Consider the following 20,467-nt stretch of genomic DNA (forward strand, 5'->3'; position numbering starts at 1 on the left):
CTCGTGATTCTGCGCCCGCTCCCGAGCTTCTCACCCCATCTTACTCGGCCTGTGTTCCAGGGTCACGTCCCGGCTTCGGCAACTGGCGCCGCATCTTGGCCTGCTCGCCTTCATTTGAGTGGGCCGCCTTCCCTTCTTCTCCGCCCCTTTTGTTGGTTGTTAGGCACGTGGGGCAAAGCGAGCACGCCGGCTGGCTGGCGAGGGCAATTTCTCCCGAAAAGCGCCGGCTGCTGCGTCCCGATTCTGCGCGTCCGAGGCGCCCGCCTTGCGCGCCTCTGTTTCCCCTGCGCTCTCCAATAGGGAGCGGTAGGAGCACCTTTGCAGACCTCCCCGCTTGGCGCTCCGAGAGCGGGGAAGTGATTCCCTCCCCGGCGCCAACGCCTCGGCAGCAGCAGCCTTCAATTTCTCCCGCTCTTCTGGAGATCCACCCCCGGCGGATCTCAGCAGCCGAGGCGTCGGCGTCGGTTCTCCCTCCTTCCTTCCTTCCACCTCGCTTCGCCCGCCGGGTCTTGCGGCTGGGGCTGCCTCTCCCCAGACGCGCACAGACGCCGCGGGCGGAGGAGAGCGCGCTTAGCTGGGATGGCAGCGGGTGCCGCGCGGGGCTGAAGCCGGAGCGGCGCCCGCCATGGCCAAGCAGTACGACGTGCTCTTTCGCCTGCTGCTCATCGGGGACTCGGGCGTGGGCAAGACCTGCTTGCTGTGCCGCTTCACCGACAACGAGTTCCACCCTTCGCACATCTCCACCATCGGTACGCCGGGGCGGGTAGGGGAGGAAGAGAAGTCGGGGGGGGGGATCTGCCAGCCTGGCCTCTTCCACCGTCTCCACCGGGAGCGGGGACAAAGGCGGAGGAGGACCGACGAGATTCGCCCTCGAACAAGAGGGAGCCGCAGCGACTCCTTCGTAGGGCATCATCGGGGGCCCGGCTGGAGGGAGGGAGACCTCGTGGGTCACATTAGCGGCCTTGGGGGCATCGCTGCTGGACTGGGGGGGAGGGGTGGCTGGGTTGCATCGCGCGTAAAGACACTGCGTCTTTGGCACGGATTAAGATGAGTGTACCTGCACCGTTGCCCATAGCAAGCGCCGAGAGGGAATCGCCCCGCGCGATTCAGATCTGAGGCTCAGGCTCCCTGAAGCAAAGCTGACACCCCCTTACTAAGGCAGGGATCGCGAAAAGCGCCCCTTCTCCCCGAAATCCCGGTCCCCCTTCTGTGCCTTTGCTTCCAGTTACCTGTTGTTAGATGCTGCACCAATACCGGGCCTTGGCTCCTGCGTTGCCTGTGTTGGGAGCTAGTTTTTGTTCAATAACCGCCGGGCTCTCCGGTCACTGTACATGTTGCTGCTGCTGCTGCTGCTGCTGCTAAATGCAGTAATGCCAGCTCACCTCAAAGGTGAAAATAAATGCGACGTCATTGTTCGAAAATATGAGGTAAGCATAACACCATGAGTCATATGGGGGTGGGGAGCGGATGGAAGAGAGAAAGCCGGAGGGAAGGCAGACCCGTTTTGCTTTCTGAAATCCCCAGTGGTGGCTATGCTAGTCCCAGGGAATAAAGTCTGCTCCTCATGGGCTCTTAAAAAAACAGCCCTCTGATAAGTCCTGTGTGAGCCTAAACCCATAACGTGGAATATGCCTGTTTCTTGGGAGCATCTGCTTTTTTTGTGGGTGTTAGCAGGCACATATGTGTGCTGAGAATCTGGAAGCAGCTACTGTATGAGCCCGTTCTATTTTTAGACACAGGAGTGACTTGTGGGAGCGTGCTGGTGAGCTCAGAACGTAACACGCAAAGCATCCTTAAGAGAGACTAAACATTGGATGTGCCCTGTTTTACTGAGTGATGTGCAGGGCTTATCTGAAGTGGCCGAGAGCAGATGATAGGCTAAACTGGTGTTTTAGCTGTTTGTAGTACCAGGCCTTTATATTTTGCATTTATATTCCACCTTTTCTCCAATGAGCTCAAGGCAGTAGAGATTCTTTTTTGCTTTTGCAAGGGGGTTTAGTTGGTTGGGAAATACATTACCTGCTCTCCTCCACCCCTGTTTTATTTATTGGGAGTGTTGGTGTTTGGCCAGTTGAGGGGCAGTTCTGAGCATCACTAGTTTTTCTTCTGTGAAATGGGTACTTTATGGTGCATTTGACAGTTTCTTAGATTTCAGAATACGCCCTTGCACCCCAAAATGTTGGGGACCCCTGCCACGACAGCTGCACCAATGGTTTGGCTTCACTGTTGGACGCAATGTGCCTCGGGATACCAGTTGCCGGAAACTGCAGGTGTGGAGAATGCTGTTGCACCCGGGTCCTGCTTGTTGGCTTCCTATGGTCATCTGGTTGTTCACTGTGAAAACAGAGTGCTGGACTAAATAGGCCTTGGTCTGATCCAGCAGGGCTCTTCTTCTGTTAGCTCTGTTGGTCATGAAACACATTAAATAAAAAGGGACCTTTTAAAACATGAATGGAGGTTCCCAGAGAATGACCTCAGTCAGGCCCCACAGTTCTGAAATTAGGCACAAAGCTATCATCTCAGAAGGTGTGACTACTAGAAGGTGTGCCTTTCATTTTTAGAAATGTAGCGAACGTCCAAAAATAACTTGTAGATCGTGCAGGATTTTTTTGGGTGGTGGTGAGATAACGAAGCATTGCCTGAAATGTGGTAAAAGAAGGCTGTGGCTGAGCTTCCCCACCTGCCTCTGACTTTGCCTGCCGAGGGCAACGTGTTGATGTTTTCCTGTAGAAACCATTCGTTTCTACCATTGTGCTAGGCATGCATAACCTATAGCAGGGGTGGGGGACATTTTTTTCAGTCCAAGGGCCACATTCCCTTCTGGGCAACTGTCCAGGGGCCACATGCCAGTGGGTGGGGCCAGAGGCCAAGGTGGGTGGAGCAACAAAAGCAAATTTTACATCTATACAATAAGTTAGTTTGTGCACACATTCTCTATCCTCCATCCAGGCAAGCAAAAGGCAATGCAGGTTTCAAAGACACATTCCAGGCAGTCAAAAGTATTCAAGGAAAGTGTGAAGCCGGGAGGGTTAGGGGTGTGGCCTGGGGAGCGAAGGTGCCATATAGAGAGGAGTGATTGGCTGCATTTGGGCTCCGGGCCTGAAGCTCCCCAGCTATGGCTGGATTCCTCAGGCTTGCATTCAGCGGCTGGCAGCTTGAGAAGAAAGCTGCTTTGGGGCATGTCCATATTGACACAACTCCATCTGAAGGCGCTCTGAAGCCCTTATCAGGTATAGGACTTGCAAGTAAGGCCAACATGCATGTGCGGGGGAAAGAGGGTTGGGCATTAGTATTGAAGCTTTTAATTTCAGATTTGAGTATTTGGTCAGTTTGCAAGCTTATGATGGAATCAATCTGGAAAGTGAGAAGCATAATATTTGTTTGCAGTTGGCACCCATTGTTACTAGCAAACTTATGAAAAGGAAAATTGTCCATACAGAAATAAAGCTCTGGTTTTCAAAAGCTTTCTTGGAACTTCTGGTGCTAAGAAAGCAAGGTTTTCTGCTTAGTCCCATGATTTCTTGTAAATCATGCTTTTCCAAATTTCACCCAATTCCTCACTCGTGATATGCATTTGCATCCATATGTTACAGAGTCTCTCTTCTCTTCTGCTTCTCCAGTTGCTTAATATCCTCCAATAGGTCACTGATTCTTCCAGTAACTTATCTAGCCAGTGTGCAGGCTTTAAGCTTTATTACAATTTGTAGAATCCTGAGGGTCACCAACTGAAGCCAAGTGTAAAATAGTGCTTCAGGAAGGCAGACACACATTAAGAATCAAGCACATATTCAGTCCAGGGCAAAAATCCATTCCTGGTTTCCCCACAAGGTTTCTTTGTTCAAGCCCTTTAATTTAAACAAAAAAAAATTCCTTCCAGTAGCACCTTAAAGACCAACCAAGTCAGTTCTTGGTATGAGCTTTCGTGTGCATGCACACTTCTTCAGATACACTGAAACAGAAGTTTCCAGACCCTTCTATATAGTGAGAAGTTGGGGAGGGGTATTACTCAGAAGGGTGGTGGGAATGGGTGATTGGCAGATAGCTGTGATGAGCCTGTTGACGACTCTTAACGACTGTAATAGGTCTTACAGGAAAAAGCAAGGGGTGAAAAGGTGAAAAATGGCTTTGTCATGTATAATGAGATAAGAATCCAAGGTCTTTGTTCAGACCAGGTTTCTCCATGGTTTTAAGTTTGGTGATAAGTTGCAATTCAGCAGCTTCTCTTTCCAGTCTATTTCTGAAATTCCTTTGTAGTAAAACAGCTACTTTGAGATCTTGTATAGAATGTCCTGGGAGATTGAAGTGTTCTCCTACTGGTTTCTCTGTCTTGTGATTCCTGATGTCCGATTTATGTCCTCCCCACCTTCTCACTATATAGAAGGGTCTGGAAACTTCTGTTTCAGTGTATCTGAAGAAGTGTGCATGCACACGAAAGCTCATACCAAGAACTGACTTAGTTGGTCTTTAAGGTGCTACTGGAAGGATTTTTTTTTTTTTTTTTTTTTGACTATGGCAGACCAACACAGCTACCTATCTGTCCCTTTAATTTAGTGAGGGAAGCCTTTTAGTTGTCAGGGGTCCCTTTACCTTTATCATCAAACAATTGAGAAACACTTCCTGATCTACTGCAAAACACCCAGAGATCTACCAAGTGGATCGTGGCCTACCTTCTGCCTAATGCTTCCGTCAAATGTACCATGGGAACAATGGTAGTAAACAAAGAATGGCCGAGCCACTTCCACTTCCAGGGTGTGCCCTAACTACCCCATCTGTAGGCTTGTAGCAAAATACACTACTCACGATGGTGTTCACACAGGGAGATTACCTCCTTTTAGCAGGGGTGGATCCACCAGATACTTGTAGAATTCCAACTCTCATCAGTCCCAGCCAACATGGCAATGGTAAGGAATAATAGGAGTTGTAGTCCATCAACATCTGGAGGGCCACAGGTCCCCCACTCTGCTTTATAGGGGGGAAATCAGGTATTAAATGGTCTTCATTCAGGTGAGTAGGCAGTGAAGACTATCACTAGGTTGGGTTTTTAGCCCCCACTTCCCTATTCTCCTGAGATGGAACATTAGGAGGGTTGCGGAAGAGTGGAGTTAACAGAAGTGCCACCTCTCTTGAAAAGCTTGTTCTTCATGTGACCTCCTGCTTAGATCTGCTTGAGCTTAAACCCACTCAGGTTGACCATGGCCGGTTTTAGCCAGGTAGCTTGTATGTATGAATAGCTATGTAATGGGATATGTTCCTCCTTGAGTTTACGGTATATTTTCTCCAGCAGTGGACCATTTCCAAAACGGTCCTGTTCTCCCACACGGTGACGCAAGCACACAGTCCTCATCTGCGTTAAGTTAATGAAGTTCTCATTGTGACCACAGAGCGAGTAGAAAATGCCTTGCGGAGTACAAAGGATCACTTTCAACTTGTTCCTGCTTGGTGAATCGTGCACGATATGTGAGTCACCCTCAGAAAGCTACACAATTTTCTTAGGAGAAAATAAATTTAATCTTGGATCAGGGAGCTTTTTTTTGTGCAGAATGCAAGGCTTTGTTTTGCAGGATCAGACCAAGTGTCCATCTAGTTCAGCAACCTGTCTCCCAACAGAAGCTAGCTGGGTTCCTGGAGGAAATTCATAAGCAAGGCATGAGGGTCACCTTTTGGTTTGCAATCAGTTTCTGATAATTGGAACTATACTGCCTCTTAACATTTATTTCTCATAGTTAACAACCACTGGTAGATGTAGGAACCTGCCTCACACTGGTCCACCTACCTTGGTCTTCCCTTCTCTACCCTGATAGGCAGCACCTTTCCAGGCTTTCAGATGGGGCACTTCCCTCAGCCATGTCTGAAGATGCCAGCGATTGGACCTGGGGCCTTTTCCATGCAAAGTACCTGCTCTCCCATTGGGCCACTGCCTGTTTTGTTGCCTCTAACCTGCCCGGTCATAGATCTAAAAATTGTTGTCTTATGGATTCACTTCTGGGTTCAATTGCCGCAGTTATTTAAGCTATGGCTGACATGAGGAAGGCCTCATGCAAGGCTTATAAAGCTGGTACTCTCAATTAGCTCTACCCTGCCCTGCAACAGAAGAAGGGCAAACTCAGAAGAGAAATATTGCAAGGCAGCAGGTAGGCGCTGCTTGGTTTGGGCATATGCATTACTGCTGAGGTGTTTTGTCAGCCAAGCTTTATCGCGCTGTGGCACACCACCTTGGAAAGACGGGTTGCGTAGGAAGCTGTGTGCCGCTTTGGTGGCATTTATCTTGCAGTCCCCTGTGCTGCTGAAAGGTACCTGCTTCTTCAGCAGTGTGGGCAAGCGGCTGCAGTAGAAACTTCAAAGAAACACACAGAGTCTTTGGTGCTTTCTGCTTTTGCTGGCTCTTCTGCAGAAAACTGGGGAGTTGGGCTGTTGTTCTTATACGAGGAGAAAAGGCTTCAAAAGAATCTAGACCGGATCACAGGTAAGTTGAAGCTGCACAGCCTACCAAGGTTAGATCTCCAGCCTCTGACAAAATGAAGGTGAAATCACTAGTACTTTCCCATGGTTCCTTTCACGGGTATGTTCCCTACTCCAGTAAGATTTTCTTGTCCTGTTTTTATACTACTTTACACACACACACACACACACACACACACACCCCATGGCTGAGCATGCAAAGGCAACATATGTTATATTGTATAGTAAACTATTCCTTTATGCCCCACATTGGCCTAGACCAGAGGTGGACAGCCAGCGCCCCTCCATATGTTTTTGGACTCCAACTGTCATCAACCCCACCAATGGCCAGGCCCAGCTCTGGGATGGAAATAGCCTTGGTCACCCTGGTGGATGATGTGCTCTGGAGGGAGGGAGGATGGAAGGAAGGAATGCTACCCTGTTAGTATCAAAAGCCACTGAGAAGTCCAGGAAAGCTATCAACCATAGTATCCTTCTGGGTCAACTATTGGGTATTGGACTTTGTGGACACTTTATTACTTTTGTTCTTGTTGTTCCATGATGGAAGTTCTCAGGTGATAATGTTGGGCAAATCTTGCCCTGTGCCCTATGGCTTTCAGGGTGCCCCAGGGCTCTGTTTTGTCTTCTGTGCGTTTTAAGAGCTGCATGAAGCTACTGGGGGAAGTCATCCAAAGGTTGATGACATGGAACTCTGTCTTTCTCTTCCACCTTCTGATATCAGGTTTTAGAAACTCTAAACTGGTGCCTGGAGGCAATTCTGAGATGGATGAGGGTGAACAAGCAGAGGTTAAATCCAGGCAAGACGGAGGTGCTGTGGGCTGGGATATTCCCCATATGAGGTTCCACTTCCCCTAAAAGACCTAGGTCCACATTGCAAACGCTGCTGGCTTGGGTGCTGAATAGTGAAGCCCAAGTAGTGTCGGTAGCTAGGGTAAGGTTCCAGACATCCCTGTTTCCCGGGGACAGTCCCCAGATTTACAAATCAGTCCCCTTACAAAATCCATCTATTTAGTAGGAAGTTGAAAAGTGTCCATGGATTCATTGAAAAAAATCTGGTAACCTTAAGCATTTCAGCTGGTATGCCAATGGTGGTCCTTTCTGCAGAGGACAAAATTAGCCACAGTGATCTATTTCCAGACTAGACGCAGATAAGGCACTCTGCACGGGGCTGCCTTTAAATAGTGTCTAGAAACTTCAACTGGTCCAAAAAGCAGTTGCCATAGTTCTGATGGGTATACTGTTGTCAGCGTCAACAACATCTATATTATAGCAAGTATACTGGCTTTGTAGACCCATTTTAAAGGGCTGGTTTTAAACTTTGAAGCCCTAAAAGGTTTAAGCTGTGAGCTGTCTGGCAGTACCTGTGACATCTTGCCCACACACTGAGACCTCAACCTGAGGCCTGCTTGGTGTGTTCACCCCGTAGTTCTGTGAGATTGGTGACCATCAGAGTGAGAGCACTAGTTTGAGTTGATTAAAATGAGTTCTGCCTAGCTACTGACTCAGCTGCTGTAGTGTTATGGAGTTTGTATGAATACGTCAACTGCTCAGAAGTTTAAAAGAACTGTCAGCGCTGTATGGCAAGGCCAGAGACAGGTTGGGCTGATAGTGAGGAGGAGTTCAGCAGAGAAGAGAGGATCCAGCTCCTTAACAATGGTGATCTACTCTTAGATTGTGTATGTGAATGTTGTTTGCATATTCACATTGTGGGGAGGTTGTGCAGTAGACTGAAGAGAAGATAGATATAGGGGAAGAAGTTCAATGTAGCACCATGGCATTGCAAGCATTTCCGTCAGTGCAAGCATTTCAGCTCATCAAATGGAATGATTTCCCCCCCCCCTTCTCCCTTCCCCCAAGCATTGTTCTGGGGGAATCTATTGAGCTCCCTAAGAGCCAATTTTTGGACGGGGGGGGGAGCAGTGTTGCGCTAATAGAAGGACTTGCACAATCTTCTGCTAGCGGGACTCCGTTGAATCAAGCCCAAAGAAGATGCTGCACGTGAGAAACACGTACACGGATATTTGTGGGTCTCCATATATATGTTCTAAACATCACATAACCTAATTACACTCGGCAGAATCTACTGGGTAGGGATGGCGTTGCCCTTGTAACTTATCTTTTGCTTTTGTTATTCACAGGAGTCGATTTTAAAATGAAGACTATAGAAGTAGATGGCATTAAGGTCCGAATACAGATCTGGTAAGTGATTTTAGCTATTGCAATGTAGATCTTCGGACAGACAGCTGAACTCTGGATCTGGGAAACTAGATAAGAGTTCCTTGCTGTGAATACATTGTGAGAACTTTGGCGAGTTGCCCATTCTCAGCCTCAGTTCTTTTATCTGTAAAATGGGAATGGCAAGTAACTCAGCCAGCAAGATTGCTGTAAAGTGAACATGCAGAGAGATTGTAAAGCACTCTGCAGATGAAGTACTTGGTAAATTATCAAAAATAGCAGGGAATCAATAAGTGGTTATTGAACACCATCTGCAAAGAGAGGTCCAGTAGGACTGAGAGGGAGAGGCCATTTGGGTTCCTGGGCAGTAATGTAACAGGCTGTTATATACCATGTGTATAGTGTGGCCTTCCTGTGGTTGCCTGAATGGGTACTGGGTCTGTTTTTTGGGGTGTGGATTAAAGCTCCATGCCTAAACTGCAACAGAGGCCATTTCAAACTATTATTGTTGTTATTTCGAAAAACCTACTTCTTTTAGGTAGTGTTAGTGTTACCCCAGCACCACTGGTGCTTTATCCTGTTTTCATGCAATAGAAGGGGAGTGGCTTTGACCCAAGAAGTTTTCCACTTTATGGTGTTGTTTTCTAATGGGTGTGTGTGTGAAATACTGGGGTGGGGGTCTTAGATAGCATTCAAATAACTAATTAAAAATAAGTCTTTTTAAAATGGGACACGGTTGCTTCGTTGTATGTCAGCATGAAAATAATGATACATCTTTCTGGGAAGACCCTAGATGTGATTGTCTTGACAGGAGCAGATTTAAAACTGCCCAGCAGGGAGCAGCCAAATTGCATAAACCTCCATAGCTGAAGTGATCCTGTGTGTTCTTGGGTGCCTGTACTGCAAGGAAATTGCCTTGTGACAATATTAGTGATGATGACCATTTGTGGATCAAAGAGCAAGTCGGTCATAAGATGATACTGCAGAGCAACAATTAGTCATGCCTTATGACGACTTGACTGCAGTTTAGCACAAATCTGCTGTTTGGGCTTGTCTTCTGACGTGGCAGAAAGTCAAGGCTGCATGTTAGGAAGTGTGTTTGGCAGCTACTTTAGCAGGGGTGAGGAGGAGGAATTTGTGCAATGTTGAGAACTGCTCCTGGCTATCCCATCGCTCACTTTGCATAATACAGAGGGTGATTTGGGATAACGGGGCCCAGTCCATTACATCAGCTGAGGCAGTTACCATTTGGCTCCTCTTCTCCCTGAACTATTTCTGTTCCAGCTGGTCACTCTTAAGAACTACTATGTAATGCTTAAAGAACTGATGCCCAACTTTTCTTATTTTCCTCTTCCTTTGTCCTCTTGCATCATGGATCTTAGTTTGTAAGCCTGTGGGTAGTGGCTCTTTTGTTCTTTAATCACTTTGGAAACGATTAGCAGAATCCCAGCAGTGCACAAGGAGACCTCAGCTTGCACAACAGGATTTCACCTTCCTCTCCTCTCCTTGCAGCCCCTTCCCCCCTGCCCCATGCCAAAATCTGCTCTGGAGCTTATCCCAACCCTCCAGTGCTGATTTTGCAGCAGGGAGGAGAGGATGGTGAAGTCCTGTTTCATAAGCAGAAGTCTGTTCCACTCACTAATGGGCAGTGCTGGATACAACCCAATAGCTGATGATAATAATTCCCTTGTCCATGTGAGCGCCAACTCTGCTGCAGTCCAGATGGATCATGTGGATAAAAATTGCAGTGCATGGCCCTCAGTCTGTGTGTAACTTGTAGTAACTCTAATGACATCTGCTTTTGTTCCAGGGACACTGCAGGTCAGGAGCGATACCAGACCATCACGAAGCAGTACTACAGGCGAGCCCAGGTAAAACTGTTTTCTCCTAGACTAGAAGTAGCACAAAAAGCATGGAGAGACCTGGGAAGGACTAGCTGACTTTTGCAGGAATTGTCCCAGCATTGGACTCAGTGCTATTTCTCTGACATCTTCATCTGTTGCCAGAGATACAAGCATAGTGTAACCAAAATTCATGGAGGTGACCTGACAGAGGTGGACATTCTCTCCATTTTTTGATATTGAGTTGAATTAGACATTGTGCTAAGGAGATCATCCTGCTGAATTGAATCTCGCCTCCCTTTCACCCATGCACTATTCTAGGGGTTTTCCCTACCCTCCGAAGCAGAATTGGGGGGGCACATGGAGAGGAGGGGGTAGTATTGTTGCACCAGTGGATCTTGTTGCAGTAGCTTCTGCAAGTGCAACAACTTAGTTGAATCCAGACCATAAGTTCCTACTTGGAGACAGACACAGAGAGAGACACACAACTTTGGGGCTAATGCTCTACAAAGGTTAGCACTGGAACACAGAAAGGGTCCCAGCATTAAACCTCAGCTAAATTGAAAGGCAGCAAGCCAGCAGTCCCGGGTTGGGGATGTCAGATGGCCTCAAGGGCTGAAGACAAGCTGCATACTTTAGGAATTTAGTGTTACTGATGCTAGCTTGGTGCATAAAATGCAGTGATGTTGGCCCATGAGAAAGGAGTCCAAAAATCCACAGATTGCATGCAGCCTTCCCCACGCAGCCTCTGCCTGTAGGGTGGGCAGAGTGGGAGGAGGCAAGCAGACTGATAATGCTCCAGGGAAAGGCGCTGGCTGCAGTGATCAAGATATCTCTCCCCTCCGCGCCTTTCCCGTGGGGCAGAGGCTGCGTGGGGGAGGCTGTGTGTGTGACCTGTTTTGTCTTTGCGCAGCTCCATTTGTGTGCGGGTGGCGCAACGTTACACAGAAGGAGTGCAAGGTGCAATATTTCACTGATGTTAAAGGCACGGTGGGTGGGGGGATATTACTTCAATCGCCGCGCTCCTCCTGTGTAATGTTGCGTCACCCGCACACAAATGGAGCTGCATGAAGACACTGCACGGCAAAAACGGATTGCCTACAGCCCCCCTCCCCGCTGTAGGGCGGGCAGAGTGGGAGGAGGCAAGCAGACTACAGAGGCCCCACGGCTTGCCACTACTAGGAGCTGAAACTGCTAGAGCAAGTTCCGTATTTATTTATATATTTATTTGCTATATTCCATGGATAAGACAACCCATGTTTTAAGACCTAAAAAATTGGGTAAAAAAGCTCGTCTTATAGATGGAAAAATACGGTAAATGTTGTGCCCCTTGACTGCTGCCTGTAGGTCACCTGTTGCCTGCCGTTTGATGCCCTGAGCCATAGTGGTGCTAGATCTCTGAGACATGAAGCCTAGTGTATAAGGAGCGTTTAGTAAAAGTGCAGCCAAAGAAGCCTGCTGTATTTCTGCAGGGAATGCAGACTGATTAGCCAGGTCCCCAGGGGGAAAGACTGACATATTCATTAAACAGTTGTCTGTTATCTAGTATGGTGGCAGCCTGCTCTGTAACAATCTTGTAGGAACAACTGTCAAAACACAAATGCTTTTGGTTTATCGGTAGTAGTTAAAGGCCACATCTGCCATGAAGGTTTCACAATGAGCTTGGCCTACATGCAGATGCATGCAGAATCTAACAGGACAGAAGAAAGAATAATCCCCAAATGTCTAGTTCCTCTTCTTCAACCCTCCAGCATAATTCCTGGGCAGAGGGTGCATAGGGAATGTCCTATTAAATTAACAATTACACACACACCTTCCCTGTAAGTAGAAGTCATTTCACTTTTGGGTTTATGTTGCACGTTTTACTCCATTCTGTTTTCTTGACCTGGTTCTCTCCCCAGGGGATATTCTTGGTGTATGACATCAGCAGTGAGCGCTCATACCAGCACATCATGAAATGGGCCAGTGATGTAGATGAGGTAAGCAAGGAGGTCTCCCTGCTTCTTCCCCCTATTGTTGGGGACTGTTGGCCCCAGTGTGGGAGAAGTTGCCATGGCAAAATCGGATGAACTGCTCCTGCTCAAGGCCTGTGTGTGTATATACATGCACTCTCTTGTCTTGAGAAACCTTGTTCAAACAGAGAAATAGCACGTTTGGCTTAGGTGCTTGGTTTATCTAGAGATTGTAGGATTAAAATAGCCTTGGGAATTCAACAGACAGTCCGGATGTCCTTGAAAAAGGCATAACACTTTTGGGGTGTCCTTATTTCCTGTAAAAGGACTTATACCTTGTGTAAGCTCCTCAGTATTTAGCAAGTGCTAACTAGAAGATTATGCAGGGACTAGAAGAACATCTAATAAACCTTAACCGAGTTTTAAATCTGAGCTGTATTATGCCATCTCTGCTGCAACAAAAGACTGTTCTTTATTTTTTAATAATAACTATTATGTTGTTTTGCATGTAAACCATCCAGTGAATATTTATTGATAGGTGGCTACGTATATAAATGTAATAATAAATAAAATACACTGCTATTGAATAACTGATGGAGGCATCTTGGATACTGCCAGGGTGCTAACTTTGTGTCCTTGTGCACATACATTCTGCCTTTACACTGTTAGGGAATTTTTATAGATGAGCCTTTGCCAGGTTGGTGCCCTCGAAATGTGTTGAGACTACAACTCCCATCAGCCCCAGCCAGTCCTGGGGCTGATGAGAGTTGCGGTCCAGAACACCTGGAGGCACTGGGCTGGTGAAGGTGGTGCCCATTTTGACATGGTGACTCTTAACACTCTGCCACAACTGGCACTGGAATAATCTGCTGCTTTTGCAGTGAACTTAACGGGGAGATGAACAGGTCTGGACTGAAGGAGATGCTGTTGGACATGTGCGATCAACTCTGTTGGCCCCTGGGTTTGGGGGGAATTTTCTAGCTGCCCTGTTTCTTTGATTGACTTTGGTCTATGGAAGCCCTGTTTTCTGTAAGACCATACTGCGATTCTTTTAATTGCTTTGTTAAGATCAGAAATGCGTTGGGCGCTGCCATTTTCCAGATGTTTGTGTTGCAGCGGTGGAAGAAGCCATTTGCTATGAAAATTCTCTGCCCTGTGCAACAGTTAAAAGGCAACAGGAATGGTGCATTTGACAATCCCAAGTCTGAACAGTGCCGTACAGCTCAGCTTTTAACTATGCTGCTTCTAATCTGTGCTGATTGGGATGGGCTAAAGTCTCTCCCTTCTCTCCAGTATGCCCCAGATGGCGTCCAGAAGATCCTCATTGGGAATAAAGCAGACGAGGAGGAGAAGAGGCAAGTAGGCAAAGAGCAAGGCCTCCAGGTAAACTTCTTGGGTAGCTGCTAGTTGTTCTCCTTTGAGACCTAAGCCTCACTCATAGCAGATGATATAGTAAAACTGACAGTGCCAGGTGGGTCAGACCATCTACACTGCCTATGGTCTCAGACAGGGCTCCCTCATAGCCCTACCTGAAGATGACAGGGATTGAACCTCAGACCTTCTATATGCAAAGCAGATGCTCTGCTACTGAGCTGTTTCTTTTCACTCAGGCCTTGTAAATAATGATGTGGTCTGGGCCTCTCTGTTTTTTAAATCTGTTTTAACTTTGGCGGTGCAGTGAGTTCTGCTTTCGTTGTATTTATGTTTGTGCTTTTTATTTAAATGGTTTTATGTTTTAAATGGTTTTCGTAATTAATAATTGTGAGATGCCCAGAGAACCTTGTTATGGTATGGCGTACAAGTGTCCACTTGCCAGGCAGGCTGCAATGCTAACCGAGGGCCTGGTCAATGGCAGTCTCCATGGCAGCTGTACTAACCACAGGCATTTTTATATGGCTGTAGTGGCAGCCCCCATATCCTCCATTTTTAGTGTCTTGTGGGAAACTTATTGGGCTCTGGGGAGGGCATTATTCAGGAACCTATGTTTGATTGAAGCCAACTTGTTCCACACGGTACCACTTCAAACGGCAAAGGGGGCCTCATATGTTTGGATCTTGCCCCATACACCTCTCCAACCAAATTCCTCTCTATAAGACAATGGCATTGTCAGGAACCCTTCTTGCTATAGGATAATTTCTGTTGTTGTTGTTCAGAAGCACATGCAGTTGTGGGGGACCCCCACATAATCTGGTATAGTCAGGAACAGGTTGATTGCCTCATCTGCTGTGGGTGGAAACTAGGGCAGAGTCTGATCTAGAAAACTAGATGGTAGGAGCAGTTAAATTTTGTCAATGTCCAGGAACTTGTGGAAATGGGTTCTGGAAGCTAGTTTCCTTCTGGCATAGACAAGCTCTGTTTTACAGCGTTCCCGGGTCACTGTTTATATTAGAGATGGCACTGGGGTCTGGAGCTGGACTTCATTCTACTAGTTTTTCCAGCCCTGGTTAATCAGAGAGACACGCTATGCCTGTAACAGTGCTCTTTTCCCCCATTCAGAAACTTCAGATGTTACCTAGCCTGTTTTTAAAAAAATAATAATACAAGTTATCTTCTCAGTCTTGGAGGTGGTGATGTAAGAATGTTCTAGTTTCTTCAGATCTATCTGTACAATCTATTGACAGTCACTATTCTACCTGTATGTAAAGCTGTCGGAACTTCTGTCTTCCAGCTGGCCAAGGAGTATGGCATGGATTTCTATGAAACAAGTGCCTGCACCAACGTAAACATCAAAGAGGTAAGAACTCTGCATATGGAACTTCCAGGTGTCTGGTGCTTTGCAGCCAGTGTATCACCTTTGCAGAGCAAGTGGAGATACAGAACAAAAGAGAGTTCATGGTGGAAAATCCTTGAGCTCACCTGTAGTTTTTGACCATAGCAGCCAGTCGGCACCTCACCTTTGGGAGAGAAAGCAAAGTTGCACCATATATTGTTGCAAATGTAACATATATATTTTATTTAGTCTCAGAAGTACTTACACTTATGTACGGTGGTGTATCTGGGTTCACCCCACCCCCCATCTACTGTAGCCTTTCGTGCCATATCCCATACCTGTTCTGGATGGTCTCTAAACCCTCAGGAGTGGGCTACAGTGGGCAGCAGAATTGGCAAAAATGGGGTCCATTGGATACTCCCCTATGTGTGATAATGTTAGCAGTTAGTGTCAAAACTCATACATAGATGGAGCAGGAGCCATTGTTGATCTCAGTGGGACATATTTAAAATGCACATAACTCTCCTGCTTAAAACTGGATTGTAAGTTGACTCTTGCATGTAGCAAATAAAAATTGCCACCAAGTGGGAAACCAAACTGAAAGTTTGAGAAGTAGTTTTTTGTGTTTTTTTTAATCTACCTCAAATGTCTAAAACATTTAGACATGTGCACCCAAGCACACTAGTAAATACATTGTGAGCTAGTAACTTGTGTAGACTTGTTTGCTGATCTAAAGCTATGTACTAAACCTCACTTTTTAAAAAAACAACAACCAACAACCCTCATCTCTTTCAGTCTTTCACTCGTCTGACAGAGCTGGTCCTGCAGGCCCACAAGAAGGAGCTGGACGGACTCCGTACGTATGCGGCTGATGAACTGAACCTGGTTGAGCTGGAGGAAGAGGCAAGCAAGCCAGAGGGCACAGAGCACTCCCCCAAGACCTGCTGGTGCTGAAAGCCTCCCAGTGCTCTTCCTTTTCTTCTGTCCCCCAGTGCAGGCAGAGAGGCTGCCACCTAGAGAGGGCTCCATCTCTTTGGTCTCTGGTTGCCTGCCTGCCTGCCCACTCTCTGCCCTGCTGGATCCTCTTTGGATTTCCTGGTGTTTCTCCTTGATTGGTGATTTCTGTTGTTCCCCCAAACTCCCTGGATCCAAATCTCTCTTCGGGGGGGCTCACAATATGCAGAACATCACCCCGCCACCTTTGCGGAAGAGCTGTGGTTGGCGATTGCAGCAGCCGAGGCCTATTCAGCAGCCTCTCAACCTCCAGGTGCTCTGCAGCCTTGCCCTTTTCCAGAGGGCAGCTGAGCCTGTTGGGTTCTGTGCCTGGGTGCAACTAGGCCTGTCCTCTGAGAACAGGGCGCTCAAGGAGGGAGGAATGTCCTGCTTCATTCACTCTCCTCCAGACAGACCGTTTGCTTGCACACCCTCAATAGCAAGCCTGCGGAAGGCTTGACCGTTTGTATCCGCCCCCTGCCCCCCCATACATTGCCTTGCCATTTCAGCATCTGCCCTAATGCCTGCACAGCTTTGTGCAGGGTTGGGGCTTTGCGGCTGTATTGGATACAGTGTCTTGTACATACCTGGCTGCCTGGAGGTTGTTGTTAAAAAAGACCTCTCACCACGGCACCTCGCCAAATTGGGGCTTGTTCCAAAGTGCACAGTGGCATCTCTAGCCCTGCTGGGAAAGGGGTAGGATGATGGAAATTTGGGGCTTTAAATTCAGACTCGCCTTACCAGCTGCAAAGAATGTTTGCTTCTTCCCAGGCAAAACTAGGCTCCTATTTTGTAACTCCTTGTAGCCTTGTCTTGCACACCAAGCAAAATCCTTGCCTACTATTATTTACTCGAAAATTTTGTAGGGCATCTTCGCTTGGCTCCCCTTGGGTATCTTTGGTGGTGCAGGTACATCAGGCACCCGCTTAGCCTATATCCTTGCACCAATGGAGGCAGAGAGCCCACCCTATCTGTGTCACCTGTGCAGAACTGGCTTTGAGAGCCCCCTTGGAATGACTTTCCCAACTATTCACCAAAGCGCTGTTATGGAAACACACTGTAATCTGTGCATAGAGCCTTCCCTCATTTGTTTCTTCTCACTCTTGAGGTCCAACCTGTAAGAAGTTGCTCAAGGCCCTTTCGTGGGCTCTTTTTAGAAGTTCCTCCACAGAAGGAATTTCCTTGGAAGCTCAGCCTGATAGATTCCAGGGTATCCAATTTATTTGGTTCTTTTGCCATGTGCTGCTTAACATGGCTTGATCCGAGCAAACTGAAACCAGCCTGCCTGCCTGCATGTTGTACCAGCATCCCCCTCTCGCCTTGACATGCTTGGCGGGGGAGGCCTAAAGACACCTGGCAGTATGCCATGGTAATTCTAATCTATATACGCCTGCCTGCTCCAGAGTAGCTGCTCCCTGCGTGCCAACACCTTGGGGAGGCGAAGACTCCTTTCCCTTCCTACGTACATGCCAGCAATGGGCTACATTTGCGGATCTAGAAAGGATGGGTGTCAACCAGAGGCTTTCTGGGTGGGATGGCGGTGCATAAGTCCTCCTGCTGCCTACAGAGGCTGCCTTTGATGGAGGGGGTGGGACTTAGGCACGATCCATTTGAGCGATAGAAAATGGTTCTTATATCCATGTGATGATCTGCGCTTCCCTAGCCGGGTCATACCAGAGAGCAGACTGATCTACATTTCCCTGCTCGTTTTTCCTCTTCCTCCTCCAGTTGGTTGTTGACTTTCTGTCTCAGAGCAGATGAAAAATATTTTTACCCAGTGAAGGAGAGGAAGGATAGTAGCGGGAATAAAGTTGGCTGTCCTGAAAGCAAGGGTGCCTTGCATTTCCAAAAAAGGCTCCATTCTCAAAACCACCAGTTTTACCTCTTTCTTTGTGCTGGGTGGGTTTGAACAGGTATCAAGCCACTGGAAATGTAAGGGGGAAACAGTGGAGTTCTACACACAGTGCCTGCTGTTGGCAGGAGCAGCTCTCCTGTAGCCACAGTCCCCTAGGAAGACCCCAGTCCCAGGGTCTGGGAAGAAAGAGGCACGAAACGGCTTGACCACAAGGGACCGCTTCCTGCAAGACCTAGTGTGAAGCTGGAGATATTGTAGACACCAATTAGAGACACACGTAGCTGGTAGCCTGTTTAGTTTTTGAACTACAACTCCCACCATGTCTGACCATAGGGCCGTGCTGGCTGTGACAGTATGAGGGGAGCTGGAATCCAACAACACCTGGAGCACCAAAGCTTCCTCCCAGCCATGATGTAGTAGGACCCAAATTCTGTCAGAACAGGTGAAAATGCAAAGAAACGAGGACTTGTGCAGGTGGGGAACTAGGCATCTTTGTGCTGAGAGAGGAGCCATGTAGAGACTGAGGGAAATGGATGGGCCACAGCAAAGGAAGAGCTTTTTTTGTCTCTTTTGTAAGCCCAAACTCTGTTGGGCTGATTGGTTGAGGCCTTGCTGGCTTTGGTCTGCCTAGCTTGTTAGGAGGTTGGAATGAAGACTGAAGGCCAATCCTTGCACAGAGTGTCTATGTGGCCTGTGTTGTCTTCTCTCCCCACACCCAGCCCCCGCTCCTGTTTTCTGACTGGATTGCACTGCACCCAAGGTGAATGGGCATGCTGTGAGTGCAGAAAGCAGGTTTGCACGACCACTTAAACCTACAGCGTGGAAGGCCTGTGGCAGCATGCAGAACTGCCATGCTACGGCATAAGTGTGATGAGAAATGTGGAATAACTCACTTGGCATGTTCTCAGTGCAACTGGGAAACAAAAAACAACAGTGGCTAGCTAGCTGCCTGCAGAGAGTGGTTGTCTCAGCTGGTTCCTGGCTGTCTCTTGCACCCAGTTCTTTAAAGCTCTGTTGCTAGAGCTGCCCTCAAGGTGGTCTGTCTGAAAGGATCGAAGAGAGGGATGTCATTCTGTCCCTGAAATGAGCAGAGGAGGCTTCCCAGTATCTCTGGCTCTGCAAGCTAGGAGGGCCCAAAGATGTCCCCACTGTAGCTCTTCCTTGCCTGCTGCAATTCAGCATCACATCGGCGCCGCTTGCTCCACCTAAGATCTAAGACCATATCCCACCAATATAATAGAAGCTGGGCTGCTGATGCTGTTAACTATAACGCACAAACTACTAGACTCCAATGTAATCTTCACAACACACAAGACCAGAAAGGGGAACAGGTGAGGAGCTCTTTGCCTTGCTTATGGCGTGAGCTGGAGTCTTATTGTGTAGAGTCAGCAATGGCCTCTTAACTGGGTTGAACTCGCAAACAAGTGGTTGACGAAGCCTCTGGCTCCCAACACTGAGCAAAACGAGCCACACTAACGGTGTGCATTCTGGGTCATTAAGACAACTCTTTCAGTGCAAGAAAAGCTCCCTAATCAATGCTGATTTTTCTCTGTGCAGATTGGAGTGGTGCTCTCAGGAGGCCACAAAGTGCTTCTTGGTTTCAGGCCAGTGCTTGGGGAAGGGAGAATGAGTCTGGGAATCTAGCACTCTCCAGTATTCTGAGGCTGCCTCCGTCCTGTTGAGTCACGGATCATTCTGTCTGTAGCGGACACCGTTGCATATAAACTTGTCATGGGATCCAGCCAAACTTAGAACTTTCTGAATCCTCTGCTGTGTCTGTAATTTGTGGACTTTGCACTCTGACTGGGTTTCCTTGTATGGCCTGTCATTGTAACTCATGATTTTAAACAAGAAAGATCTTTACAAAAATAAAGATTCTCAAAGTGCTTGGTGGCTGCTCTAGTTCCTTGCTGGGTGGCTAACCCGGTCCTCTGCAACGAAGAAGCTGTCTTGCTGCTAAGAATCTCACTTGAAGTGAAATCCAGGAGGTCAAACAGCAAATGCTTCCCTATGTAGAGAACACAATCAGAATAGAGCTATGTTTAATTCATGCTGCAAATGGGCTCAGTTGCACAAGAAAGGAGCCGAAGAAGCAAACCAGGGGTGGAACGGATGTAGCTTGGCACGTGCATCAGTGCAACCAGCGTTTGTCCAGAAAAATTGCGACAAGCAAGGATTAGTTCTGCCCACATGGGACCACCTGGAATTGGCAGAGTCCTGGAGTGAACATTATATGTATTTGCAGCTATTTTTAGCGAGGAATATAAAATCCCTCCTTCAAAAGGAGACTGCAAGATCTCAAGCTGCCTGCTACTCTCTGCATCAATTTACTTGGGTGGGGAATCTGTAGTCTGCCAGATGTTTCTGAACACCTTTTGGGCCCTAGTCTGCATAGTCAGTCTCCAGGGGTGATAGAAGTTGTGGGTCAACAGGAGGACCACAGCTTAGATGTTTTCAAACAGATGCTGCAGGATAGTGGCAT

The 20,467-nt window shown here is 47.6% G+C and overlaps 1 protein-coding gene across 1 annotated transcript; it reads left to right on the forward strand.

Annotated features, from left to right (window-relative positions):
- The first annotated feature begins 206 nt into the window (after positions 1–206).
- RAB15 (RAB15, member RAS oncogene family) lies at positions 207–19,871 on the forward strand. Its single transcript, XM_083727785.1, has 7 exons — positions 207–749; positions 8,598–8,658; positions 10,445–10,505; positions 12,377–12,454; positions 13,721–13,810; positions 15,096–15,161; positions 15,933–19,871. The coding sequence occupies exons 1-7, from the start codon at positions 626–628 to the stop codon at positions 16,089–16,091; spliced, it is 639 nt and encodes a 212-aa protein (XP_083583911.1). The 5' UTR covers positions 207–625; the 3' UTR covers positions 16,092–19,871.
- Positions 19,872–20,467: the final 596 nt, after the last annotated feature.

This window comes from Podarcis gaigeae (assembly GCF_964106915.1).
Source record: "Podarcis gaigeae genome assembly, chromosome: 1".
In the NCBI taxonomy this organism is placed as follows: Eukaryota; Metazoa; Chordata; class Lepidosauria; order Squamata; family Lacertidae; genus Podarcis; species Podarcis gaigeae.

Excerpts from the sequence above, each read along its gene's own strand:
- RAB15 (XM_083727785.1), top strand. The coding sequence starts at position 626 with ATGGCCAAGCAGTACGACGTGCTCTTTCGCCTGCTGCTCATCGGGGAC. Across the intron at positions 750-8,597 it reads TTCGCACATCTCCACCATCG|GAGTCGATTTTAAAATGAAG; the intron begins GTACGCCGGGGC and ends TGTTATTCACAG. Across the intron at positions 8,659-10,444 it reads AAGGTCCGAATACAGATCTG|GGACACTGCAGGTCAGGAGC; the intron begins GTAAGTGATTTT and ends CTTTTGTTCCAG.